General features: G+C 42.5%; 1 protein-coding gene across 2 annotated transcripts in view; it reads right to left on the bottom strand.

The window, feature by feature from the left end:
• Window positions 1-5,404: 5,404 nt before the first annotated feature.
• The window catches only part of LOC126284227 (UDP-glycosyltransferase UGT5-like), a 219,129-nt gene continuing 202,072 nt past the window's right edge, over window positions 5,405-22,461 (bottom strand). For both annotated transcript variants that reach the window (XM_049983001.1, XM_049983002.1), the window contains one exon: window positions 5,405-6,357. In XM_049983001.1, coding sequence (XP_049838958.1) covers window positions 6,054-6,357 — 304 coding nt within the window. In that variant the 3' untranslated portion in view covers window positions 5,405-6,053. The remainder of the gene's footprint in view (window positions 6,358-22,461) is intronic.

The raw sequence follows: 22,461 nt of genomic DNA, 5'->3' as shown, positions 1-22,461 counted from the left end.
GGCAGAAATAGTGAGAGAAGATGTGCAAACTATATACAATGCTTTAAACCTAGTGATTTAATATAGTGTAAATGTTCATAAAATTGCAGCAGTTTTGGATTTTGGAAGGGGTGCTTCTACACTGTATGTGAATAGCTTCGTGAAACAGGAAAGGTACCAGTATTCGCTGTAAGCAGTGTGCATATAGTCACCAAAACTGGTCACAGAAGCCGAGCTGTTACTGGGAAAGTGCTTATTAAGCGTAGGATGTTAGGAAGATACGTTGAAGACACTGTGTTGATTATTGATTCTTTAACTGTGGATTGAGCAAAAAAAGATGTAGGATTGATTTTGGGGGAGGACTTTCAAGCATTTGCGATAAGAATAGAGACTAGGAGGTTAATCTCGTTTGTTTTGGGTGGAGAAACGAGAAGCGTCTGCAGGATTAGTAGTTAGGTTTGTCAAGAAGGAGACAGACTATGGAATTGAATTTCTCCCTCTCTTAGTGTGGATACAATATGCTTCATTTACTAATAGACAGATTTGGAGCAATAATCAAAAATTTAACAGTAACACTGATGGCTAAACTGGAAAAGTTTCAAGCTCAATACTTTTTCTATTAGTAAATAAAGTATATTGTATCCACACTAAAAGAGGGAGAAATTTGTAAAGTTTAGTCAAAAATTCAGGAAAAAATTTATGATTTTGGTAATATCCCCACGTCCTACAGGGAAAAACTGTGAGTACCTATACCAATGCACGGCTGAGTATTTTCAAGTAAACCTAGGCTGATGAGGGGATGTCAGTGTCAAACTAAGGTGCGACCACACGAACCTTTCAGAATGAAATTGTATTCAGTGCCATTAAACCTGAAGAGGAGCTGTAGAGAAAGAGATCAAATGTATGGTAGAAAATTATATAATTAAGAGATCAGATAGTGAATACTGCAATCTGCTACATTCAGCAGTTTAAAAGTATGACTCAATCAGGCTTGTTCTGGACACTTTGAAAGGTGGCTACACTGAGTCACAGCGCCAGAGACTGCGCCAAAGATTATTATTCCGCCTCCTCCACTGGTGCAGTAGTAGTTGAGAGGATGTCGAGGGCATTTGTTGTTCTGTTCGGCGAGAGAGTAGGTGCTATTTGGTTAGTGTAATGTATAGATGGAAGAAGTTGCAATTGTGACAGTGTATCTGAAAAAGGAGATGGGCTTTTGATTTATGATGCTGGTGTAATGGAAAATTTTTGTCAATATATAATGAGGTAGAAAGGTATTACAGTTTGATTTAATGACAATGCCTCTTGCTCACAGATACAGTCAACAAAGCATCTGGCTCATGTTCATTTATTAGACTTGTAATTCTGCTGTCTATGTGCAACTATAGTATTTCTTGTTTTTCAATTAGTTCGTCGTAAATGGTGTTTAAAATATTTTGTCGTATTGAGAAAGAGCCGAGTCAGATACATGTACGTTGAGTCGCACTACCACACACAGAACAGTGACAATTGTGCTTTGTTGTTTCGTAGCTTTTATAGTTGCAGGGGACTTAATCAATCAATTGTGCTAATGGAAATTCCTCGTCAACCTTTATTTTTATTTTCTGCAGTCAGATTGCGTGCTAATACCAGTCAGGGCCAAGCAGCTACGAGACTTCGTAACCGGTCACATAGCTACTAAAATTATTCCATTTATTCGTTTTTTATTAAGCCCCCATGCAACTTGAGCTATCAATCAACTCATTCTGCATCATAGGGATCAGCCAGAAAATATAGAAGAAATTCTGCAAAAGTTCGTTGGTAACTGTTACAACAATAGTATACATATGACAATTAGTTATAGGCAGCTTAAGCTGGAGGAGGGAAGCCACAAGTTCAGCGCATTGTTTCATAACAGATGTTATTACCACGTTAAATGGATGCTGTTCAGTTTAAATATTTCCTCAGCAGCATTTGTTCAAGCTCTGAATGAGCTTATTGGGGACGTAGTTTTGCAGAACGTAACAATGTGCGTCGATGACGTCGTGTAGAAAGACAAAAGACACGCTAGATAAGGTTTTAATACATTTAAATCGGCTGGAGACACACTCAGTGTGAAAAAAATCAAATTCGTGAGAAAGATGATAACTATTCTTGGGATGTACCACCTCGCCAACAGAAATTAGATACAGTCAAAATTTTTACAACTCGGGTTTCGTGAATACAACCAGCTTTCTATTAAAGGAAATTGCCTGTCGTCACTTGGTTTGTTGCAATTAAATAAATTAAGAAGAATTCAATTTTAGGATGTGGGACCAACCAACAGGAAGCATTTGATGCGATCAAGAAGAAACTCTTAGAAGCTCCAATATTGCACACACAAGTTCTTAATAAACCATTTCACCTTGGAACTGACGCCAGTGAATCCGAGTTTGCAGATAATTTATATCTAATAGATAGAAGCAGAGGTTGAAGAAAGACAGGAAATGACTTTCTCGAAGAGGGGAAAGATGGCACTAGCGATAAAATTGAAACACGACCATTTAGTGAAATCTTTTGCGTATAATGTTGAAGATTATGTGCTTATGCGATCACATATCATGCAGCAAAATGGGAAATCAAGAAATTTCTGCATTATTACTTGGCACCATTTAGAATTCTAAAAATAGTGCAGCCACGTTCTGTCGAGTTGGAGAAACTTAAAGACGAAAAATATTTTGGACTTCATCTTGTAGAGAACGTTAAATTTTACCCTCGACGAATGGGAGAGAATGTAAATGAATAGTGCTGCAGAAACAATATGTTAATATGACAGACTGGTTCAGTATGTTTCCCAGTGATGTAGTATAAGAAATTGGTTGAACATACCCTCTGTCTTTAATTTCAAGAATTATCAGCAATAGTGAACTAGTGTATAAACAAATACAATCTGTACAAAAAAAAGTTCCTTTAAAATGGCAACATGAAGTGGGCTGGGTGATGGTGTATTTCAAGCCACACCTTGATAATGGGTTAAAAATAAGTTCTGTAAGACTTTTATTCACGTATTTTATGATCCAGTTTTCTTTGTTGTGATACTGTCCACTGTTCTCTCTCTGTGTCTGCAAGGTGCTGGTAAGTGACTCTATGTCGCCGTGATGTCATGAGTACAGACAACTGATTCGTGGGAGCAGTACTACACCACTACACACGAGACCACCAGTTGGTATACATTCCACTGAGCAGCTCTCCAATCTGTGTTACGTGAAACAGGCGGCGCACTTGCCAAACCTGAGTGGATTGGCTGCACGCTCGTCTCCTCATGGCAGGCAGCAAGGGAGCTGTCTGTTTATCAATAAGGCCAAATGGAGTTTAGCCATGATACGAATCTTCAGTTTTGTGTGACTTATTTACAGTGTCGATTATATTCTTTACAAAGCGGACTATGCACGAATGCATCGAATGTTTAAGATGAAATAGTGCAATGTAAAATATGTTACAGCTGCTTTGTAAAGAATCTAATCGACACTGTAAGTTGGATGTTTCCAATTCTAAGGTATTTGTGAAATTAAATCTGCAAATTGTATGCATCAAACTTAACTCTGCCCCTTCTATTTTTTCTTCCATCTCTGAATCTATTAATATTTAGCAGATGTCTATACTTGGAATGTTAATATGTTTTTGTATACATTTTTCTGACGTGTGAATACTTTTGTTCTGTTACATTGCAAGAAGTTGATATTCGTCTATCATAATAACACAGATGAGAAAAATTCATTCTCCTAGATATTCATTTTGCTAATCACAATGAAACTTGCTTAATCAATGAGGATAATACACATTAAGGGGGTAGGATATACTGATTTAATTCTTTCTGTAAAAATAAATAAAATTAAAAAGTATTTAGTGATGGTTATTGAATAGTTAATGTTCACCTTTCATTATAATGCTTCCTTATTTAACAGTCAAAGTATACGTTTGTCTTTTTGTGCAGAAACAGTTTTTTTGTACAAAAATAGTTAGAGATTGAGCACTAAAATGTGTGTGCATGCGCACCCTTGGCAGAGATGCTGCGCCACACAGAGATGAGTCAGAGGTGATCTTTGCTCTGCAAAGATGCACATCAGGTTTATCTATGATCAAGAGCAGAGGAGAAGAGGCAGTCAGCTGAGCTTTCGTATTAGATGTGAACAGTCGAGTTTTGGTTTAGTAGTAGCAATGGAGGTTTTAGGAATTACATTATGTTTCAGTAGAAGACTCATTTTTAAGAGAAAAAGAATTGATTTTTACATTCTTTTATCAAAGTTCATAGTCAGACTTTGTCATTACAATAAATTTCAGACAAGGCATGATTTTCTTAAGATGCTTGCTACTAGATCCATCTATGTATTCTCACAGCTGAATTTTATCACCAATAGTTAGCCTTAAGCTAGCTACAGATTCAGATTTACTTTCACACGTGAAAACAAATCGAAACAGAAAACTCTCAATGTGAGTGCAATTAAGATGGTGTGCATGCTAGCATGTCTCAGAGGTTTTTGTTAATTCGTCTTCTGTATAATTATTGTGCTGTGTTCTGGTTACTTTTAAAGCTACAGTGTGAAATGACCAAAGTCATATGGCGGCATGTGAAACATTGCTAACACTACATGTTTGAAATGAGTAATGATTTCGATAATAAACCACGCTTTTTGTGACCCATGAAAAATCATCATTTTTAATCTAACCTGTCGTTATCTGTGTCCTCAAAGTATCACTAAATGAAATAAACACATCCTTAACTTCTTGGAGTGCAGAGAGGTAGCATCATCATGAGATGGCGGTGGAGTTATACCTTTTATAACAAATATAGGAAGAACATGAAATTACACATGATTGTTTTAAAGTAAAGCAAAAACTGATGTTTAGTAACTCAAAGCAGTATTCCCAACTAATATGAGAGCATAGCTATCTTTGATGTTCTCCATCCTAGGAAAGGAAAATAAACAGAAAATAAACATCTGCAATATCAAGAGGGACTCGCCACAATTACTTTGTCAGTGATGTTACAACGTGCCTTCACAAGTGTGGGCAGCTTTTGCATCTTTGGTAAGTTTTAACAAAATATTACAATTTGTGTCAGCAGGTCCTAGTCCTGTGATTAGTGTTGCTGACTCTTTATCATGGAACTTGGTGTTCCTTTCCTGGCCAAGTCAGGTATTTTCTCTGCTCAGTACTGGGTGAATGTGTTGTACTCAACATCATTTCATCATCATTGATGTCCAGTTCACCAAAGTGGCATCAAATAAGAAGGTTTCATTCTTCATTACAGTCTGTACTGGGTCAGCTGCAGTATCTATGAAATTTGATTGATACTCTTAAACCTTCACATTAGAGCTACGTAAGGAGATGCGGGGCTAGATCAATGGAGGAAGAGCCGAACTTGCCATAGCAGATTTTTAGATAGTTTAGAATACAATAAATATCCTCATAAGATTTCTTTCCTTTTATTAATACTGCATGGAGGAGTAAATGGATAACAATGACAAAATTGTTTGGTTCATATAAAAAGTTGTTGTAAGCATAGATATACAAGACTTATTACCAACATTATCACAGTTTCAGAGAGACAGGTACATTAGAAATAGCTATTATGTCATGTTGACCAGGCATGTTTGACAACTGTGAACTGAAAAAAATCTACAAATAAAAAAATTAAACATCTTTTGCTGTAACAGTGCAGCTTTTACAAAATTACTTTGCTCTCACAACAAGCTGATAGCAAAGGTACTTTTTGTTAGTTTTTGTACAAGACAGTAGCAGCAATAAAAAACTGCAGGACTACAATACAGAAGAGTGTCCTTCCTTGGCAATATACAGTGCCACAGTCCGCATTACACATAAAATAAACATCCAAATCGAGCTATTCTTCACTCCAGAATAGTCAAAAGGTGATACTGACAACACTGAGCCTGTTGTTCACTGCACACTGCTCGGCGTCCACACATCTACCTTCACACAAGTGAATGCAAGTACAGTGTTCAGTCTTTGATCTTACGTCCTGGTGCCCATTTCCGCAGTCTCTGATTCGGGGAAAACTACTCCCCATGGCTGAATGGTCAATCCATCACAACGTTAACTCAGTCCTCCTTCGTGCGCTTCTTCTTCTTTGTTTGGGCCACCGATCCGTTTTTAGTGATTCTTCTCAAGACAGCTATCGTGATGAGAGCCACAGCGTACAGAACAAGAAACAACGCCGCCAGCACGACCGCAGCGACATCCAGCAGCAGGTACTGGTACCACGACAGGTCGAGGGAGGCGGACCGCATGTGCTTTGCGCCGCCATGCCTCAGCACGTACTCCACCCAGTACACGGCCGTGTCCAGCGGCTTCTGGGGGCGGTCGTGAAACACCACAGATTTCTTCTTGGCCATCTCTTGGTACCTGAGACATAACACCAGTCTTACATTAATTTATCTGTGGTTATTTTGGTGGCACTGTATAGTAGAGTACTTGAGGAAATACAACAGCCATCCACTTTTTGTATTTAGACATTTCTCAGACATTCATTCACGTTCAGTTGATGTAGTATATTCATGTCTTCATCACTACAACATCCTCGTCGACTGTACTTTGAATGCTTCATCTGTTAAGCGCAAATAACTAACCTCTGCACAAAATAATCCTCATGGAAGTAACAGAAATAATTAAAATAACTTGCTTAGGCACAAAAAGCTAACTTTACCAAAAGCGTGATTTCGTAGATTTATTGGGACTAATATTATCACAAATGAAGCTCCATTAGTTTTAATAACATAATTTGGCAGCAAAAAGTTGGCTTAGCAATGAGTAGCAGCCTTGTCATTCTACTTTCTGATCTTTCCATTAATAACTTAGAATGTAACTTACTCAGAGAGAACCCTCAGGTAGTTAATAAAGTAATACACTGTGAAAGATAGGTTGATGTGATACTAATCTTTGTCGATGATACAACAGAGGAAATGGATGCCCTTGCAAAAGAAAAAAAAGTATCGTAATATTATCTTCTCCGTTGGACCACAGAAAGTACTAACAACAAACCTATGTTTAAAGTATATAGTTAACCAATATAGATAGATGTCACTATCAAGAAAACCTCAAGTAAACCAGATAAGCACAAAGTGCCCTACCACAAAGCAATGCTCAACAGAATGAATAAAATCTCAACAGAACCAAACTAAAGAACTAGCATTAAGGAAGAACATAATTAAAACATTGCTTATAATAATGGCTACAGTCAAACATTAACAGACGATTTAAATGTTGAAATCAGTTCCCACGTAACCAATGACAAAGACAAATAACACCACATCACAGCAAACAGAAAAAGGGGAACAGAGTATACTTAGAAAAACTTTCAATAGGGATTGTTTCAAAACTACTTTTACATTTGGGGACAGGTTCCTTACCTGAAAACAAGAAAAAAGTTCACATCGACATGTCAATAAATCGTTCGTTTTCGAGTTATTAACGAAAGTTTACAATGCAGGAAATAAATAGATGTCGTGTGACTAGGGCCTCCCGTTGGGTAGACCGTTCGCCGGGAGCAAGTCTTTCGATTCGACGCCACTTCGGCGAATTGCGCGTCGAAATGCAGGAGATCAGCGTTCAACATAAAACTCGTAACAAGTGCTCGAAATTTCCTCCTCTTGCTTGTAAATGCGCATGAACTCGTCAAATCATGAACTGTCACATTCTTTCAAATCCACCCTCGCAGTTTCGAGTGGTTTCACAGGCTTCCATGACACATGAAGAGTGTCTGCATCCAGGTGGTCTGTTGCATAGACCAGTCGATTAAGCTGCCCCACAGATAATAATCCAAAGCAATGAGGTGGAGGGGACATGCAGGTCGCAGAACTAGTGCCCGTCTACCTTTCAGTGTGTCGTGGTGGATACTAGCCAGCCCATCTCGAACATTGACACTGAAATGTGGTGGAGCTCCGTCATGCATGACCTCTTAAGTGATTAGTTACGAAGGAAAACATTTCTAAGACATTCCCATAACTTACACATACAACTAAACATCAAGTACAAAAATGAAAAAAGCATGATCATAATAAATAATATGCCATTCCCTTCCGAAAGTGATAACTTAATGAGTAGTACAAAGTAAGTCATTCTTTTCTTGCTTTTTTTTCATTCTAGAATATTGAAACGTCACCTTTGAAAAAATTATACAAGACTGTGCTTAATCTGACACACAATATTTTTAGCGCAACGCAGTCTGACTTTCAATAATCCCTACAAAAGAATGGCCCTGACTAACATTAGCCTATACCTTTCACAAATCACTTACCTCACAAAAAATCTTCGTTACTCGAACTACTGCAATACAGCGTGCACCACTACTGCCAGCTAAATAAAAGATTCTAACTACGGAAGGCACTAACTACTGATAGGTATAGTTAGCAAATGAAAGATTTTAATAGAGAACAAACAGTGTATTTACCTTAATAGTCAAAATATATATGATAGTTCATGACATCCAGTCTTACAAATTACAAAACTCCGCCATCTCTCTCCCCACGTCCACCACTGCTGGCGGCTCACCTCCAACTGCGCAACGCTACGCGCTGTAAGCATCCAGCTGCCTCTGCTCAACACTACAATGGCAGACAACAATGCAAACTAAACACACACTGCGCACAGCACAGCCAGTGATTTTTCATACCGAGCGCTAAGCGGCGTTACCAATAAGAAAATCTAAACAGCCTACTTACAATTTGCTTACAATCTAGCACTAAGTTAACTGTACGTAAAGTGTGTAATATAACAGGTTATGTATAAAGCAAAAATATCATTTTTGTAATGTATAACCTGACTTAATTATCATTCCGTTAAGCCCAGCCAGTCATAATTGCTAGTATAATTTTATATCATTGCTCTGAAAAATCCACCAGTAAAATAACACAGTCCAACTGATTACAGTATGTTAATAGTACGGGGGGGTGGGGGGGGGGGGGGTTGTCCAGAAAGTACGTTCCGATCGGTCGCAAAATCGAAACCACTGTGAAAATCCGATGCACAAATGTATTGGGCACTGTCTCTGGAATGCTCTTCGAACGCGTCATGTCCCTCATTGGAATACTGACTGCATAATGAGGACGTAAAGATGCCTAGGAAGTAGCATCTCCCACCAGTTGTGGGTGCCTGTCGAAAATGGTTCCCCTAATCCTATGCAACCCCGCATCATGTAACTGTCATGCATTTTTCCCCTCATAACAATTCTCGGACAGAGCGAGGTGGAGCGTCGGTTAGCACACTGGACTCGCATTCGGAAGGACGACGATTGAAACCCGCGTACGGCATGTTTGAGGTTTTCCGTGATTTCGCAGAATCGTCAAATGCTGGGATGGTTCTTTTGAAAGGGTCCGGCCGATTTCCTTCCCTAAGCCGATGGGACCGATGACCTCACTGTTTGTTCCCCTCCCCCAAACCAACCTACGGTCGCAGTTTCGAATCCTGCCTCGGGCATGGATGTGTGTGGTGTCCTTGGGTTAGTTAGGTTTAAGTAGTTCTAAGTTCTAGGGGACTGATGACCTCGGAACATGAGCTCAAATTACACAAGGATGGGGGAAGGAAAACGCAGTACCTTTTTCAAAGGAAACATCCTGGCATTTGCCTGGGGCGCTTTATGGAAATCATGGGAAACCTAAATCTGCGTGGCTGGATGTGAATAGTGGACCTCCCGAATGCGTGTCCAGCGTGCTGACTACTCCGCCGCCTCATACGGCACTACGCAAGAAAAACGACACAATCTTCTTTCCTTTTTTTTCTTTTTGTTTGTCTTACAGAGGCAGGCGTCAGGTTTTAAGTACGACAATATTAAATATACACTACTGGCCATTAAAATTGCTACACCAAGAAGAAATGCAGTTGATAAACGTGTGTTCATTGAACAAATATGTTATACTAGAACTGACATGAGATCACATTTTCATGCAATTTGGGTGCATAGATCCTGTGAAATCAGTACCCAGAACAACCACCTCTGGCCGTAATAACGGCCTTGATACGCCTGGCATTGAGTCAAACAGAGCTTGGATGACGTGTACAGGTACAGCTGCCCATACAGCTTCAAAACGATAGTTCATCAAGAGTAGTGACTGGCGTACTGTGGCGAGCCAGTTGCTCGGCCACATTTGACCAGACGTTTTCAATTGGTGAGAGATCTGGAGAATGCGCTGGCCAGGGCAGTAGTCGAACATTTTCTGTATCCAGAAAGGACCGTACAGGAGCTGCAACATGCGGTCGTGCATTGTCCTGCTGAAATGTAGGGTTTCGCAGGGATCGAATGAAGGGTAGAGCCACGTGTCGTAACACATCTGAAATGTAACGTCCACTGTTCAAAGCGCCGTCAATACAAACAAGAGGTGACCGAGACGTGCAATCAATGGTTCAAATGGTTCAAATGGCTCTGAGCACTATGGGACTCAACTGCTGTGGTCATTAGTCCCCTAGAACTTAGAACTACTTAAACCTAACTAACCTAAGGACATCACACGCATCCATGCCCGAGGCAGGATTCGAACATGCGACCATAGCAGTCGCACGGTTCCGGAGTGCGCGCCTAGAACCGCGAGACCACCACGGCCGGCTGCAATCAATGGCACCCCATACCATCACGCCGGGTGATACGCCAGTATGGCGATGACGAATACACGCTTCCAATGTGCGTTCACCGTGATGTCGCCACACACGGATGTGACCATCGTGATGCTATAAACAGAACCTGGATTTATCCGAAAAAACGACGTTTTGCCATTCGTGCAGCCAGGTACGTCGTCGAGTACACCATCGCAGGCGCTCCTGTATGTAATGCAGGGTCAAGGGTAACAGCAGCCATGGTCTCCGAGCTGATAGCCCGTGCTGCTGCGAACGTCTTCGAACTGTTCGTACAGATGGTTGCTGTCTTGCAAACGACCCCATCTGTCGACTCAGGGATCGAGACGTGGCTGCACGATCCGTTACAGCCATGCGGATAAGATGCCAGTCGTCTCGACTGCTAGTGATACGAGGCCGTTGGGATCTAGCACGGCGTTCCGAATTACCCTCCTGAACCCACCGATTCCATATTGTGCTGACAGTCATTGGACCTCGACCAACGAGAGCAGCAATGTCGCGATACGATAAACCGCTACAATCCGACCGTTATTAAAGTGGGAAACGTGATGGTACGCATTTCTCGTCGTTACACGAGGCATCACAACAACGTTTCACCAGGCAACGCCGGTCAACTGGTGTTAGTGTATGAGAAATCGGTTGGAAACTTTCCTCATGTCAGCACGTTGTAGGTGTCGCCACCAGCGCCAACCTTGTGTGAATGCTCTAAAAAGCTAACCATTTGCATATCAGAGCATCTTCTTACTGTCGGGTAAATTTCGCGTGTCCAGCGCAGTCATCTTTGTGGTGTAGCAATTTTAATGGCCAGTAGTGTAAATCCGACCATGGATCTCCAGGTTAAAAAATGAAAATAAGTGCACCTAATTATTAAGTCACATAAATATACAACTCGGGAGACGTGGAAGATAAATAGGTCGTTATTTTGCACAAGCCAGCAGCAGCGTTCAAAATGCAATCGATGAAATGTTGTACAGATAAAGATGTAAATATACGTCGTGTTACGACAAGTGTCGATGGGTGAAAGACCAAAACGCGAACTGGTACAAACAATTCAGGTAAATCTTAATTTAATTACATTACGCTAGTCAAATTCCGTGGCTCATGCAGAGAGGGATCTCTTGGGTGTAAACATAAGTTAAGACGTACATTTTATTTAAGTGCAAAACGAAATTACTTAATTTTTTTAATAATTTTGTTTTATAGTGCTAATATTAATTATATTATTGCCTGCAAAAATTAACTTTGTGAATTCAGGTGATGGTATGTGTATATGAAGTAGAAAGAATTGTCCAACTTGAGTTCTTTGGTACAGTTTTATACGCGACGATTTCGTGGCAGAGGGATCTAGGAAGAGGCCATCCTTAAATATCACTACAGTTGTAAAACTACCACAAGCAAGTGTAAACTACGTTAGTTTTCCTAGCAGCTAAGGTTAGTTAAGGTCATATCTGCATTACTTGTATGTTGGGTGTATTGCATACTATCTGGCGTCACCACAAAACGATCGCTTTCTCTATGTGTGCGATCAGTCTTTTACTAGATTCTCCTAAAAACCGGAGGTGGCGAAACATCTAGAAACTTAACGAAGATGTACAAAGGGCTACATAACCTGCATAACATTATTGCTCGATATAGATATCCTCCTGTCTATTACTTAAGAATAAACATTATTTATATCATAACTCAAACTGTCAATGATTAATTCAGGTTTTATTCGAAAATTGTCGATTTTTAACGTGACACAGAGTAATGTCGTTGTAAAAGTAAAGAAAATTCAATTTCGTCCACAAAAATGTAAAATAAGAGAACTAAAAACAATTCTTCAATACTTCGTCAAACGTTTATAAAGCATGGTTCTGTTATTCATAAACAACTTCAGCAGTTATCAGTAATAACAGGAAATTCTTGCCTTTGATCATGGAGTACAAAATAACAACAACAATTACGTGTATTTTTTGTGCATGTAAACTGTACTTGCGTCGAAAGTATTTGCTCTGGTGACAAAAGAACAGAAGTAGTGAGATCAAACAATTTTTATCACTTATAAAAAGTAATTTATATCCAGTAAGAGTATAAAATATTCAATGTATTAACACTGAATGATGTGCGGTTGTAATTATTTGCAAAACAGACAACCAAACAAACAAAAAAACCAAAGAGAAATTGTCGATTCCCATTTTCTCTCTCCCATACCGAGTCTACAAATGCTATCGGTAATCCTACCATTTACTACGTCATTTATGCAGTGTGCCGAAACTGTCGAATCATAATTTTTGAAAAGCGCAACTCTAAGTAGCACACATTGCTATCGCATGTGATTAGCGAGAAGTGCCTCTGGAAAGTTGCATCAACAGTTTGATTGCCTTACGCATACCTGCAGCAGCTGGAGCAGTGATGTTACTTAACCTTATAATCGTATATTTAGGGTTATGTATCTTACTGTGATCAAGTGTTAAGCTTGCAGTATTACCTGGGCATTTGGGTCGTCATAATGAACCGTTATAACTGTAGGTTCAATCGCAGCCTTGTTCATTTTGATTGACAGGGTTCTCAGATAGAATCTGGTGGCGAGACGCTAGTGTTGCCGAATGTCAATAATTTCGGCCTTTCAGGTTGTATTAATGTAGAACCGTTGATGCACAAAAGAGAGTCAGGCACTGTGATAAGTTATGCATGAGACGGTGGGCCTGGATTCAGTGACAACCCACGTAAAGACAACGACCAGATCATAGCTGCAGGGTTTACACTAGAAGATGTGGCACGTTGGTTACGGATCTAGAATGTGGCGTCCATTCGTCTCGTTTTTCCCGAGACAATCCCGTTTCTTCCAAATTTGCGTTCTGTCCTGAAAGTTTTTTTGAGGAGACTCTCAAATGTTCTCTTTTTTGTGATGCGCTTGACTAAAATACTGGATGTTTGATTTGTAATTTACTACGCTAGCGAGGGCCACTCTTACAACCTACTCTACAATCCTTGTTTATTTACTGTTAATGTTTTGGACTGATCCTAGTACCGATTCATGTTAAGTTGTTATTTCGGTTGGTTTAGTTAGAAATAATTTCTCTTTCCGTTGTGGTAAGCAGCCTGAGGACTTCATAGCTGATACGCGACAATTTTAAATCTGTGCAACCACTGTTTCATCACACCCAAAACGAAAGTGTAATTTTAACAGCAATATAAAAAGTGAATTTCTGTTTTGTCACTGACAGTGGAGAAACTGTAGAATGTACATTGTTCATACAAAGCTATGCTATTGTACATAGTGGAAGGTTAGACATTGTGAATCACGTTAAGACGAAGAAACAACGCATGTGTATTCAAACGAAAAGTACAAATAAATGTATCAGTGGTTACATCGTAAGCTTAAAAACAATAACTGAAACGGATAGGTAGTTCGCAGCACAAGATGCAACTTTCACATACCATAGTACAGTAGCATAACCGTAACTGACAGTCAATAGATTGTACTTCAGTATTTGTTAAAACATTTCAATCCTAAATCATATGTGGACACAAAGTGTAAGGCAATCATTTCAAGTGTTATTGCAGAGTATGCACTTCAGGAGGTTTTAATGAAATGAAAACAGCTCGATCCAATTCTGTAATGGCAGATACATCGAATCATCGTGATCTGAAGCTGACTCCTCTCTTCGTCATGTATTGTCACCCTGAAAATGGCATAACAGAGAAAGTGCTCGAATTGGTTAATATATCTAGAGAAACTTAAGATTAATTTAGAAATATGTCCAAGTGATTTTACAGAAATATGAAATTGAGGGAAAGGTCACTGCAGTTTCCGCAGGCAACATTAACACCCATTTTAGTGGTAAGCAGTGTAAAGGAAAAAACAGTTCGTTTTATACATTCCAAGAGAAGACAGTGAATAATCTTATAGGTTTTGGCTGCCCAGTATGTGTGGTGGACAGCTCTTTGCAAACTGGCTCAGATTGCGTAACCACCAACTGCCAATTAGTTTTAAACAAAATCTGCCAGCATTTCCACATATATAAAGTTAAGTTTAAATCTCTTAAGTCACCTCTACGTTTATTGAAAATAAATGCAAAACCGTACTTGGATACAGCAAGACAAGATGGCTGTTCCTGCTACCAGCATTGAAAACCATTAGAGATATTTCCTGCTTTGAATTCCTGTGTTTCATTTCCGTTGATAAGTGTCCTGTTATCCTTAAGCAATTCTCTGAAAACCTTCTGTCTAGGTACTGTTCTTCAGTGTTTTCTTGTTAGCTTCCTAGAATCTTTCTACAAAACAATAAAATGTGTTGAGGAAAAAGAAATCAGAGTGTTGGAAGTGTATCAAGAAATAAACAAATTACTGGGCAAATTTCAATGTAAAAAGTCTGAAAAATTTCTCATATCTGTTGTACTTGATATACTGCGAAAACTGCAAAAAGTATCGGAAATTACGGTAGGAGAACTTCATAGTTTGTGCAGATAGCTTCTATGACTCTTGCATTGAGTATATTAAAGTATTTGATTGGGTGATCTTTGAAAAGGAGCAACTACAGTGGGAAGATACTCAGGAGTGCTGTCGTTGAAAGTATTGTACCATTTTTTTCTGTTGATGAAGAACGAACTGTTTCATGAATTTTTATGTCTATAGAATTTCAGAGAAACTAAAGTAGGAGACAATGAAAGTCTTTGTGAAAAGTTGTACATAATGTTTAACTATTTTAATAGCAATAGCACCAACATGAAAACATGTATTATGTCTGTCAGTTCCTAGGTCAAACGCTGCTGTGGACTTTGTGTTTTGCTTAGTGAAATGTTTGTGGTTAGATGAAAAAAAGTACTATAACGCGGTATTATGTGCTGACTTGTACGATAAAATGCACTTATTGATAAAATACATAAAAGTGAAAAATATGGTAAGAGTGTGGCAGAATAACTGTAAAAAGTCATTTGCGTCATCTGAGTGTATGATGCAAAGGTAAACTTCTATGTCCATATGATTTTGTTATTACAATTTGTGTCCACTTCTTTCCTTACTTGTCCCAGATATTTCTCCAAACGTTTAAAATGTTTTCCTCTTTTAATTTAAATGAAACAGGAACAAGGGAATTATAGACATTGACTGTGAGTGGGCATTGATTTAAATCAATGGGATAAGTTGAAAATTTGTACCAGACTGAGACTGGAACCCAGGTCTCCTCCTTACTAGGCAGATGTTCTGACCACCTTTTTAATTTATTTATTTATTTTTTTATTAAACGTCACCCTCTTTTTTCTCTTTTTTGTTTTATGTAAAAGTTACAAAAACAAGGGAGCCAAACGACAAAAATTATGCCAAAAATGTGAACTGAAAGGGCCATCTGCCCGCTGGGATCACCTTATCGAAGCGGGCGGCCAGTAACAGGCGATCGTCAATGCAATGGACATCACCAGTCATAAACCATCGCAGCGTCCGGGACCGCTGCACACAGTCAGAGACTGTTCCTGTTACCGTAGGGGAATCGTGGAAACATCACGTCTGCAAGTCAATTCTTCTCACACCCGGCACACCCCAGATAGTTGGCAAAAAGGTTCTGGTATTCTGCTCTGTCCGTTAAGACCAGGAACTCATCGATCATATAGTGTATCGTTATTCCTCGCACTCAGTTGACCGCATTCATCCGGGTTATCGGGAAATAGACGGCGTCGGGATGAAAGAGGTCCAGTGGCACAATCGAAACATAGTTGCGGAATAGTAAGAAAGCCAATATCTGGAGGATCAGTTTCCAGCACTCACGTGTAGGGCCACAGTTCAGTCTGTGTTTGTCCGCGTCTACCGTCGCGCAACGGGGGCACATGGGGTCGTCAGTTAGGTGACTGGCATTTAGCCTTCGTCGGCTCGGAAATTTCTCGTTAGTGACCACATACCACGTCGCCCGCACTAAAGTGGACAGGAAGAACGCGTGGATGGCTCGCCAAACCCACGTCCAGGTGACTGTGGGGTTGCGTCGTACAATGCCGTTATCCAGATTCCAGCGTTGGACGACACTATAATAAATGTTTGCTGTCGGATTCCGTGTCTCCGGTATAACCCCCAACATGTAGCTGTGCTCCACAAAAAGCGCCTTAACATGTAATAGCGAGGGTGATAAATGACCAACAGGTACCGGTGGGCACAGCTTGTGTGGGGTCACCTCTGCTATCAGGAGGCCAGGAAGACTGACTATGGTGAAAGCCAGAGTCGCCACTTCGAGCGAAGGTACAGTGCCAATGCTCTGCGCTTGACGTGAGTGAGTCCAACACCTCCTTTGTGAAAGGGTAAAGTAAGAGTAACAGAACGGATCTGAAAAACGGTACACGCGTTCACCACGTGTCCAAACACAGTTTGTATCCTGGAAGCCATCATGTCGGTCATCAGTAGTGCATTGGCGTAAGGGTTAAAGTGCCAATCCATGTGCACATTGACGTATTGAATGCGTTGAAAAATGTCCAACGATCTGAATTTATTGAGGGGAGCCTCTATACGGAGTCGTCATAAGACATAATGTAAAGGCCGCCACGCATTGTATTTGTCGATGGAGCGATATCCCTAAACATGTGAGCATGGGGACCTTTGTTTGGGGTACATCCAGTTCCGAAGGCATGCCTCATCCCACTTCCATGTAGCATGATTTCCGGAGGTTTATCACACTTCCTGCCTCCGCCCAATACTGATGGAGCCAGGAAACCGCCGTTTGTATTTCGTCACTAGTCCGTGGTAAGAACATCACATCATCGGCATATGCGCCACATCGAAAGGTCACGAAGCAGAGGCTAAGTCCTTCCAAGGGTCTCCACAGTGCATGAAAGAGCTGATTTGACAGCAATGGCGAATAACATGGCAGGAAGAGGACAACCCTGTCTGACGGACCTGTTGATACGAACAGGGGCGGACCGATAGCCGTTTACCATAATCCTCGTGACCGCCCCATGGACCAAACAAAGCACAACAGATGTCCTCCTGCGCAAGATACCGATGTGTTCCATAACTGCACGCAGGAAACCATGCTCGACGCGATCGAAAGCACGGTTAAAATCCAGCGCAATAGGAGCGCCGTGGAGGCGGCATGTTTGCATGTGCGCCAACACGTCTCTATAGGTTCTTAAAGTCGTAAAAACATTAGTGTTGCCTCCGAGGCAGGTTTTGTCAGTGTGAATGGCCGCCATTATAGTAGATTTGAGCCTCTCACGGAGGATGGGTGTCAACAGCTTGTAGTCGGGGTTAGAATTGTCAATGGGCGAAAATCAAGTGGGCGACAGCCTCCTCCGGGTTTGGTCACCGAAATCAAGAGACCCTCAGTGAATTCAGATGGTAACTGAAAACCGGAGTTCAGGAGTTCTATGTACATCCTGACCCACATTGCACCCATGAGATCAAAAAACCTTCTACATCTACATCTACATCCATACTCCACAAGCCACCCGGTGGTGTTTGGCGCAGGGTACCTTGAGTACCTCTATCGGTTCTCCCTTCTATTCCAGTCTCGTATTGTTCGTGGAAAGAAGGATTGTCGGTATGCCTCTCTGTGGGCTCTAATCTCTCTGATTTTATCCTCATGGTCTCTTCGCGAGATATATGTAGGAGGGAGCAATATACTGCTTGTCTCCTCGGTGAAGGTATGTTCTCGAAACTTCAACAGAAGCCCATACCGAGTTACTGAGCGTCTCTCCTGCAGTGTCTTCCACTGGAGTTTATCTATCATCTCCGTAACGCTTTCGCGATTACTAAATGATCCTGTAACGAAGCGCGCTGCTCTCCGTTGGATCTTCTCTATCTCTTCTATCAACCCTATCTGGTACGCATCCCACACTGGTGACCAATATTTAAGCAGTGGACGAACAAGTGTTCTGTAACCTGCTTCCTTTGTTTTCGGATTGCATTTTCTTAGGATTCTTCCAATGAATCTCAGTCGTGCATCTGCTTTACCGACGATCAACTTTATATGGTCATTCCATTTTAAATCACTCCTAATGCCTACTCCCAGATAATTTATGGAATTAACTGCTTCCAGTTGCTGACCTGCTATTTTGTAGCTAAATGATAGGGATCTTTCTTTCTATGTATTCGCAGCACATTATACTTGTCTACATTCAGATTCAATTGCCATTCCCTGCAGCATGCGTCAATTCGCTGCAGATCCTCCTGCATTTCAGTGCAATTTTCCATTGTTACAACCTCTCGATATACCACAGCATCATCTGCAAAAAGCCTCAGTGAACTTCCAATGTCATCCACAAGGTCATTTATGTATATTGTGAATAGCAACGGTCCTACGACACTCCCCTGCGGCACACCTGAAATCACTCTTACTTCGGAAGACTTCTCTCCATTGGGAATGACATGCTGCGTTCTGTTATCTAGGAACTCTTCAATCCAATCACACAAGTGGTCTGATAGTCCATACGCTCTTTTGTAAAATTCAAAAGGGAGTCCGTCAGGGCCTGGCGTTTTGTTGGAAGCACAGTGGAACATATCCGCTCGTAGTTCTTGCAAAGTCACCTTCAAAAAGAGTGTGGCATCATCTTGCGGGTTCCGACAGGAAGGTAGGTCGGATAGGACTTACCTGACTCCTACATCCATTTTGTACTCTCGCTCGTAGAGAAGTGTATACGACTATCTGAATGCTCGGACGATGTCCATTTGTGTGGCAACTCGTCGTGCATCCTCCAGTCTCGACCTTCCTAATGAGCTGCTTCTTGCGTCTTCTTCTATCTTGAATGATATGATGGAGGGAAGGTCGCTCTCCACTAACATCTTCAGTTGTGTTCGCTGGCTCCCGCACACCCGTGAGACGTGCGGTGGTGGTACAACTGTGCGTTGACGCGGTGTTCTGCAGATTGTCGTTCTGACAACGGCGACTGCACAGCCAGCTCGCGGAGCGCAGTGTAGTAGAAATCAGTGCTCCCGGTACACCAGCACCCTCTATCTCGTCCATAGCTGGCTAATGTTTGGCAGAAAGTGGATTTGACACACCGTAACCATCACTGAAGTACGGAACCGTAGGCGGGTAACCGCCAGTGGCATTTGCTCCATGTGGACTCCACTTCGCGTCTGCAATTTACCTCATCAAGAAGGGCCACGTTGAGGAACCGCGGGTCTATACTTCGTCGGACGCGTTGGCGGGGGGAGGGTGAGGTTACACACAAACGCTAGGTGGTCCGAGAACGCTGCCGGACACATCTCAGCAACGACAACTGCCGACCGCAGGACGCTTATGACATAGACTCGATTCAAACGGCTCCCGGAATGACAAGTAAAGTAGGTTTTGTATCCCCCCTGGGAGGCGGCGCATGGGTAAGGAACAGGAACAGGAACAGGAAAAGGTACTAAACTCTCGGTACTGTAGATACAGTTAAGGCACCTTTACTAGCGGATAACATATGCAAACATATTACATAACTTGCAAGGTGGTGCAAAGTTGAAGCGAAGTGTCCTGGCTGTTTGCACCTGATGCAATGGGCTGAAGCAGTAGCGGAGCTCATAGACCTCGACGGCACCGGCTAGAGGGCGCTGTCTTCTGTGTCTCTCGTAGTGCCAACTTGAGAAACTATGTGGCATCGTTACTATCGATACCACAGTAGGTGTATGCCTTTCGGTCGAAGTGTTGTATGACCCATGTGTCTGACAAAGCGAAGTTCTTTACAAGTGCCTGAAGCGTTGGGCAGATGGTATAGTGCGGCATCTGATCGGACGGTCTGAGCACACAACTGAAATGTCCGCCTACTTCCAAGTAGTCGGCATTGCCCTAGAAGAGCACAGCTAAGTCTTCCGCAAAAAAGGTGCGGCGTTCTCTCCTTCTATCGGCGCCGGAAGGAGCATATAGGTTCACCAGACGAACTGAACCAATCGTGAGTGCGATCACCCGGGCCGACGGTAAATAGGAGACATCAGTTGCCATAATCCCTTCCCTCAGTAGAATTGCCGCACCTCTGCCACCAACATCTGAGGGCACAGTGTAGGCGTCATATCCGTAGGTATCGATATAGAGTCCTGATCTGACTTCTTGAAGGAAAACAACATCCAGATCCGCAGCAGAAGGAACGCCGTTGACATTGATCGTGGCGAGGCGGTATGCCTGTTCCATCAAGTCACGGAGGGTGTCCTTGGTATCACAGGTGGGCCGTGGTCGTGGTCGGAGCGTCATTAGCTCGTAGAAATAGAAAGTGACGGGTGTGGGTCGTGTCGGCCTAGGCGTCTGTCGCCGGCAACGTAGACGCTGCCAGCAGCGTCGGTGCATCGTCAGGGTCCTGAGACGCATCCTGCATCTCCATCTCCTGCGCCCAGACTCCCAGGGACGGCGACACCAATGGGCCTCGAGAGGCAGACGTAGTCTTGGGTGCATCCCTGAAGTCGGTGCTTCGGTGAGCTTCCGCATCCCCACAGTGTGCAGAGCCACCGGTAGCGGGAGAAGTCGCCGAGCCGTATGGTACGTTAGAATCGCCCGTGTCGGATCGGTTTATTGGCTGACGCAACTCATCATCCATCGTTGCCTTCTCGGGCTGTTTTATTGCATTGGTTGGTATGCGCCGTTTCTTATGGCGCTTTGGCGATTTCTGTTTACGCTCTCTCGCCTCTGTTCCCGGCGTAGGGCAGGGGGAGGACCCTGCATCCTGTTCTTCAACTTCCACCGCGCCGTCGGCTTGTCGTTGTAGCGGTGCGCCTGGGCTCGACGAGAGGACAACAGAAGCATCGGCACCGGGAGATGCGGGGAGCTCCTGAGGAACACTTGCAGGGACCCCCGAGGCTTGCACCAATATAGAAGGGTCGTCATAGACAGCTGGCGTCTCCCGTTCGCCTCCGCAACATACGTAATCGGCATAGAGGTTGCTATCGACGGTTGACTGTGATCGGCTGAGGGCGTCTGCACGAGACGGCGTTGCAGGCATTCGGTACCCATGTCTCGTACCTGGCCACATCTGGAGTAGGTCCTCCGTCGCCATGCAACCAGCGATCGTGAAATACGAAGGTATATGGCGGTGAAATTCATTAAAGATCTGAAACTTCCTGGCAGATTGAAACTGTGTGCCGGACCGAGACTCGAACTTGGGACCTTTGCCCCAATCTATCTGAGCTACCCAAGCACGACTCACGCCCGGTCCTCACAGCCTTACTTCTGCCAGTACCTCGTCTCCTAAAGTTATGAAGACGGGGCGTGAGTCGTGCTTGGGTAGCTCAGCTGGTAGTGCACTTGCCCGCGAAAGGCAAAGGTCCCGAATTCGATTCTCGGTCCGGCACGCAGTTTTAATCTGCCAGGAAGTTTCATATCAGCGCACACTCCGCTGCAGAGTGAAAATCTCATTCTCATTACGGATCTGTCGCAACCTGTTAAGGACAGGGTAAGTTTCGAAGGTCTTTCATTCTTCGGTCTTATGGCCGAGGAGTGTACCTTAGGGTAGATTAGCAGGGTGACCAAATCCGCTGGATTTTCAAATGCTAGCTCAGACACGCGCATATTTTGCATTCCCAATCCAGCACGATCGAGCGTCACCACACCCACGTTTCCGTCAGAGCGGCCGAAATGATAACCTTCCGTCGAACGTCTGAGAAGTTTGTCACAGGCGTCATCGTCAGTGAACTTAAGATATACAACGCTGGAAACAAGCTAAGTGGATACCAAGCAACTCGTTCGGGTCAACATGTATCACGTCGCGTAGAAATCTCTCTACTTCTTGGGCCTTGGGTGTAGAGTACGTAGTGTCGAACTGCAGCTTGATAGTGGCTTTCCGATATGAAAGAGCCATCGGATGTCAGGAACGTAACTACAGACCACACCCACGTTTCCATCAGAGCGGCCGAAATGATAACCTTCCGTCGAACGTCTGAGAAGTTTGTCACAGGCGTCATCGTCAGTGAACTTAAGACATACAATGCTGGAAACAAGCTAAGTGGATACCAAGC

This window comes from Schistocerca gregaria, chromosome 8 (assembly GCF_023897955.1).
Source record: "Schistocerca gregaria isolate iqSchGreg1 chromosome 8, iqSchGreg1.2, whole genome shotgun sequence".
In the NCBI taxonomy this organism is placed as follows: domain Eukaryota; kingdom Metazoa; phylum Arthropoda; class Insecta; order Orthoptera; family Acrididae; genus Schistocerca; species Schistocerca gregaria.
Note: the sequence above shows the minus strand (reverse complement) of the source record. Positions and strands in the feature narration are given on the sequence as shown.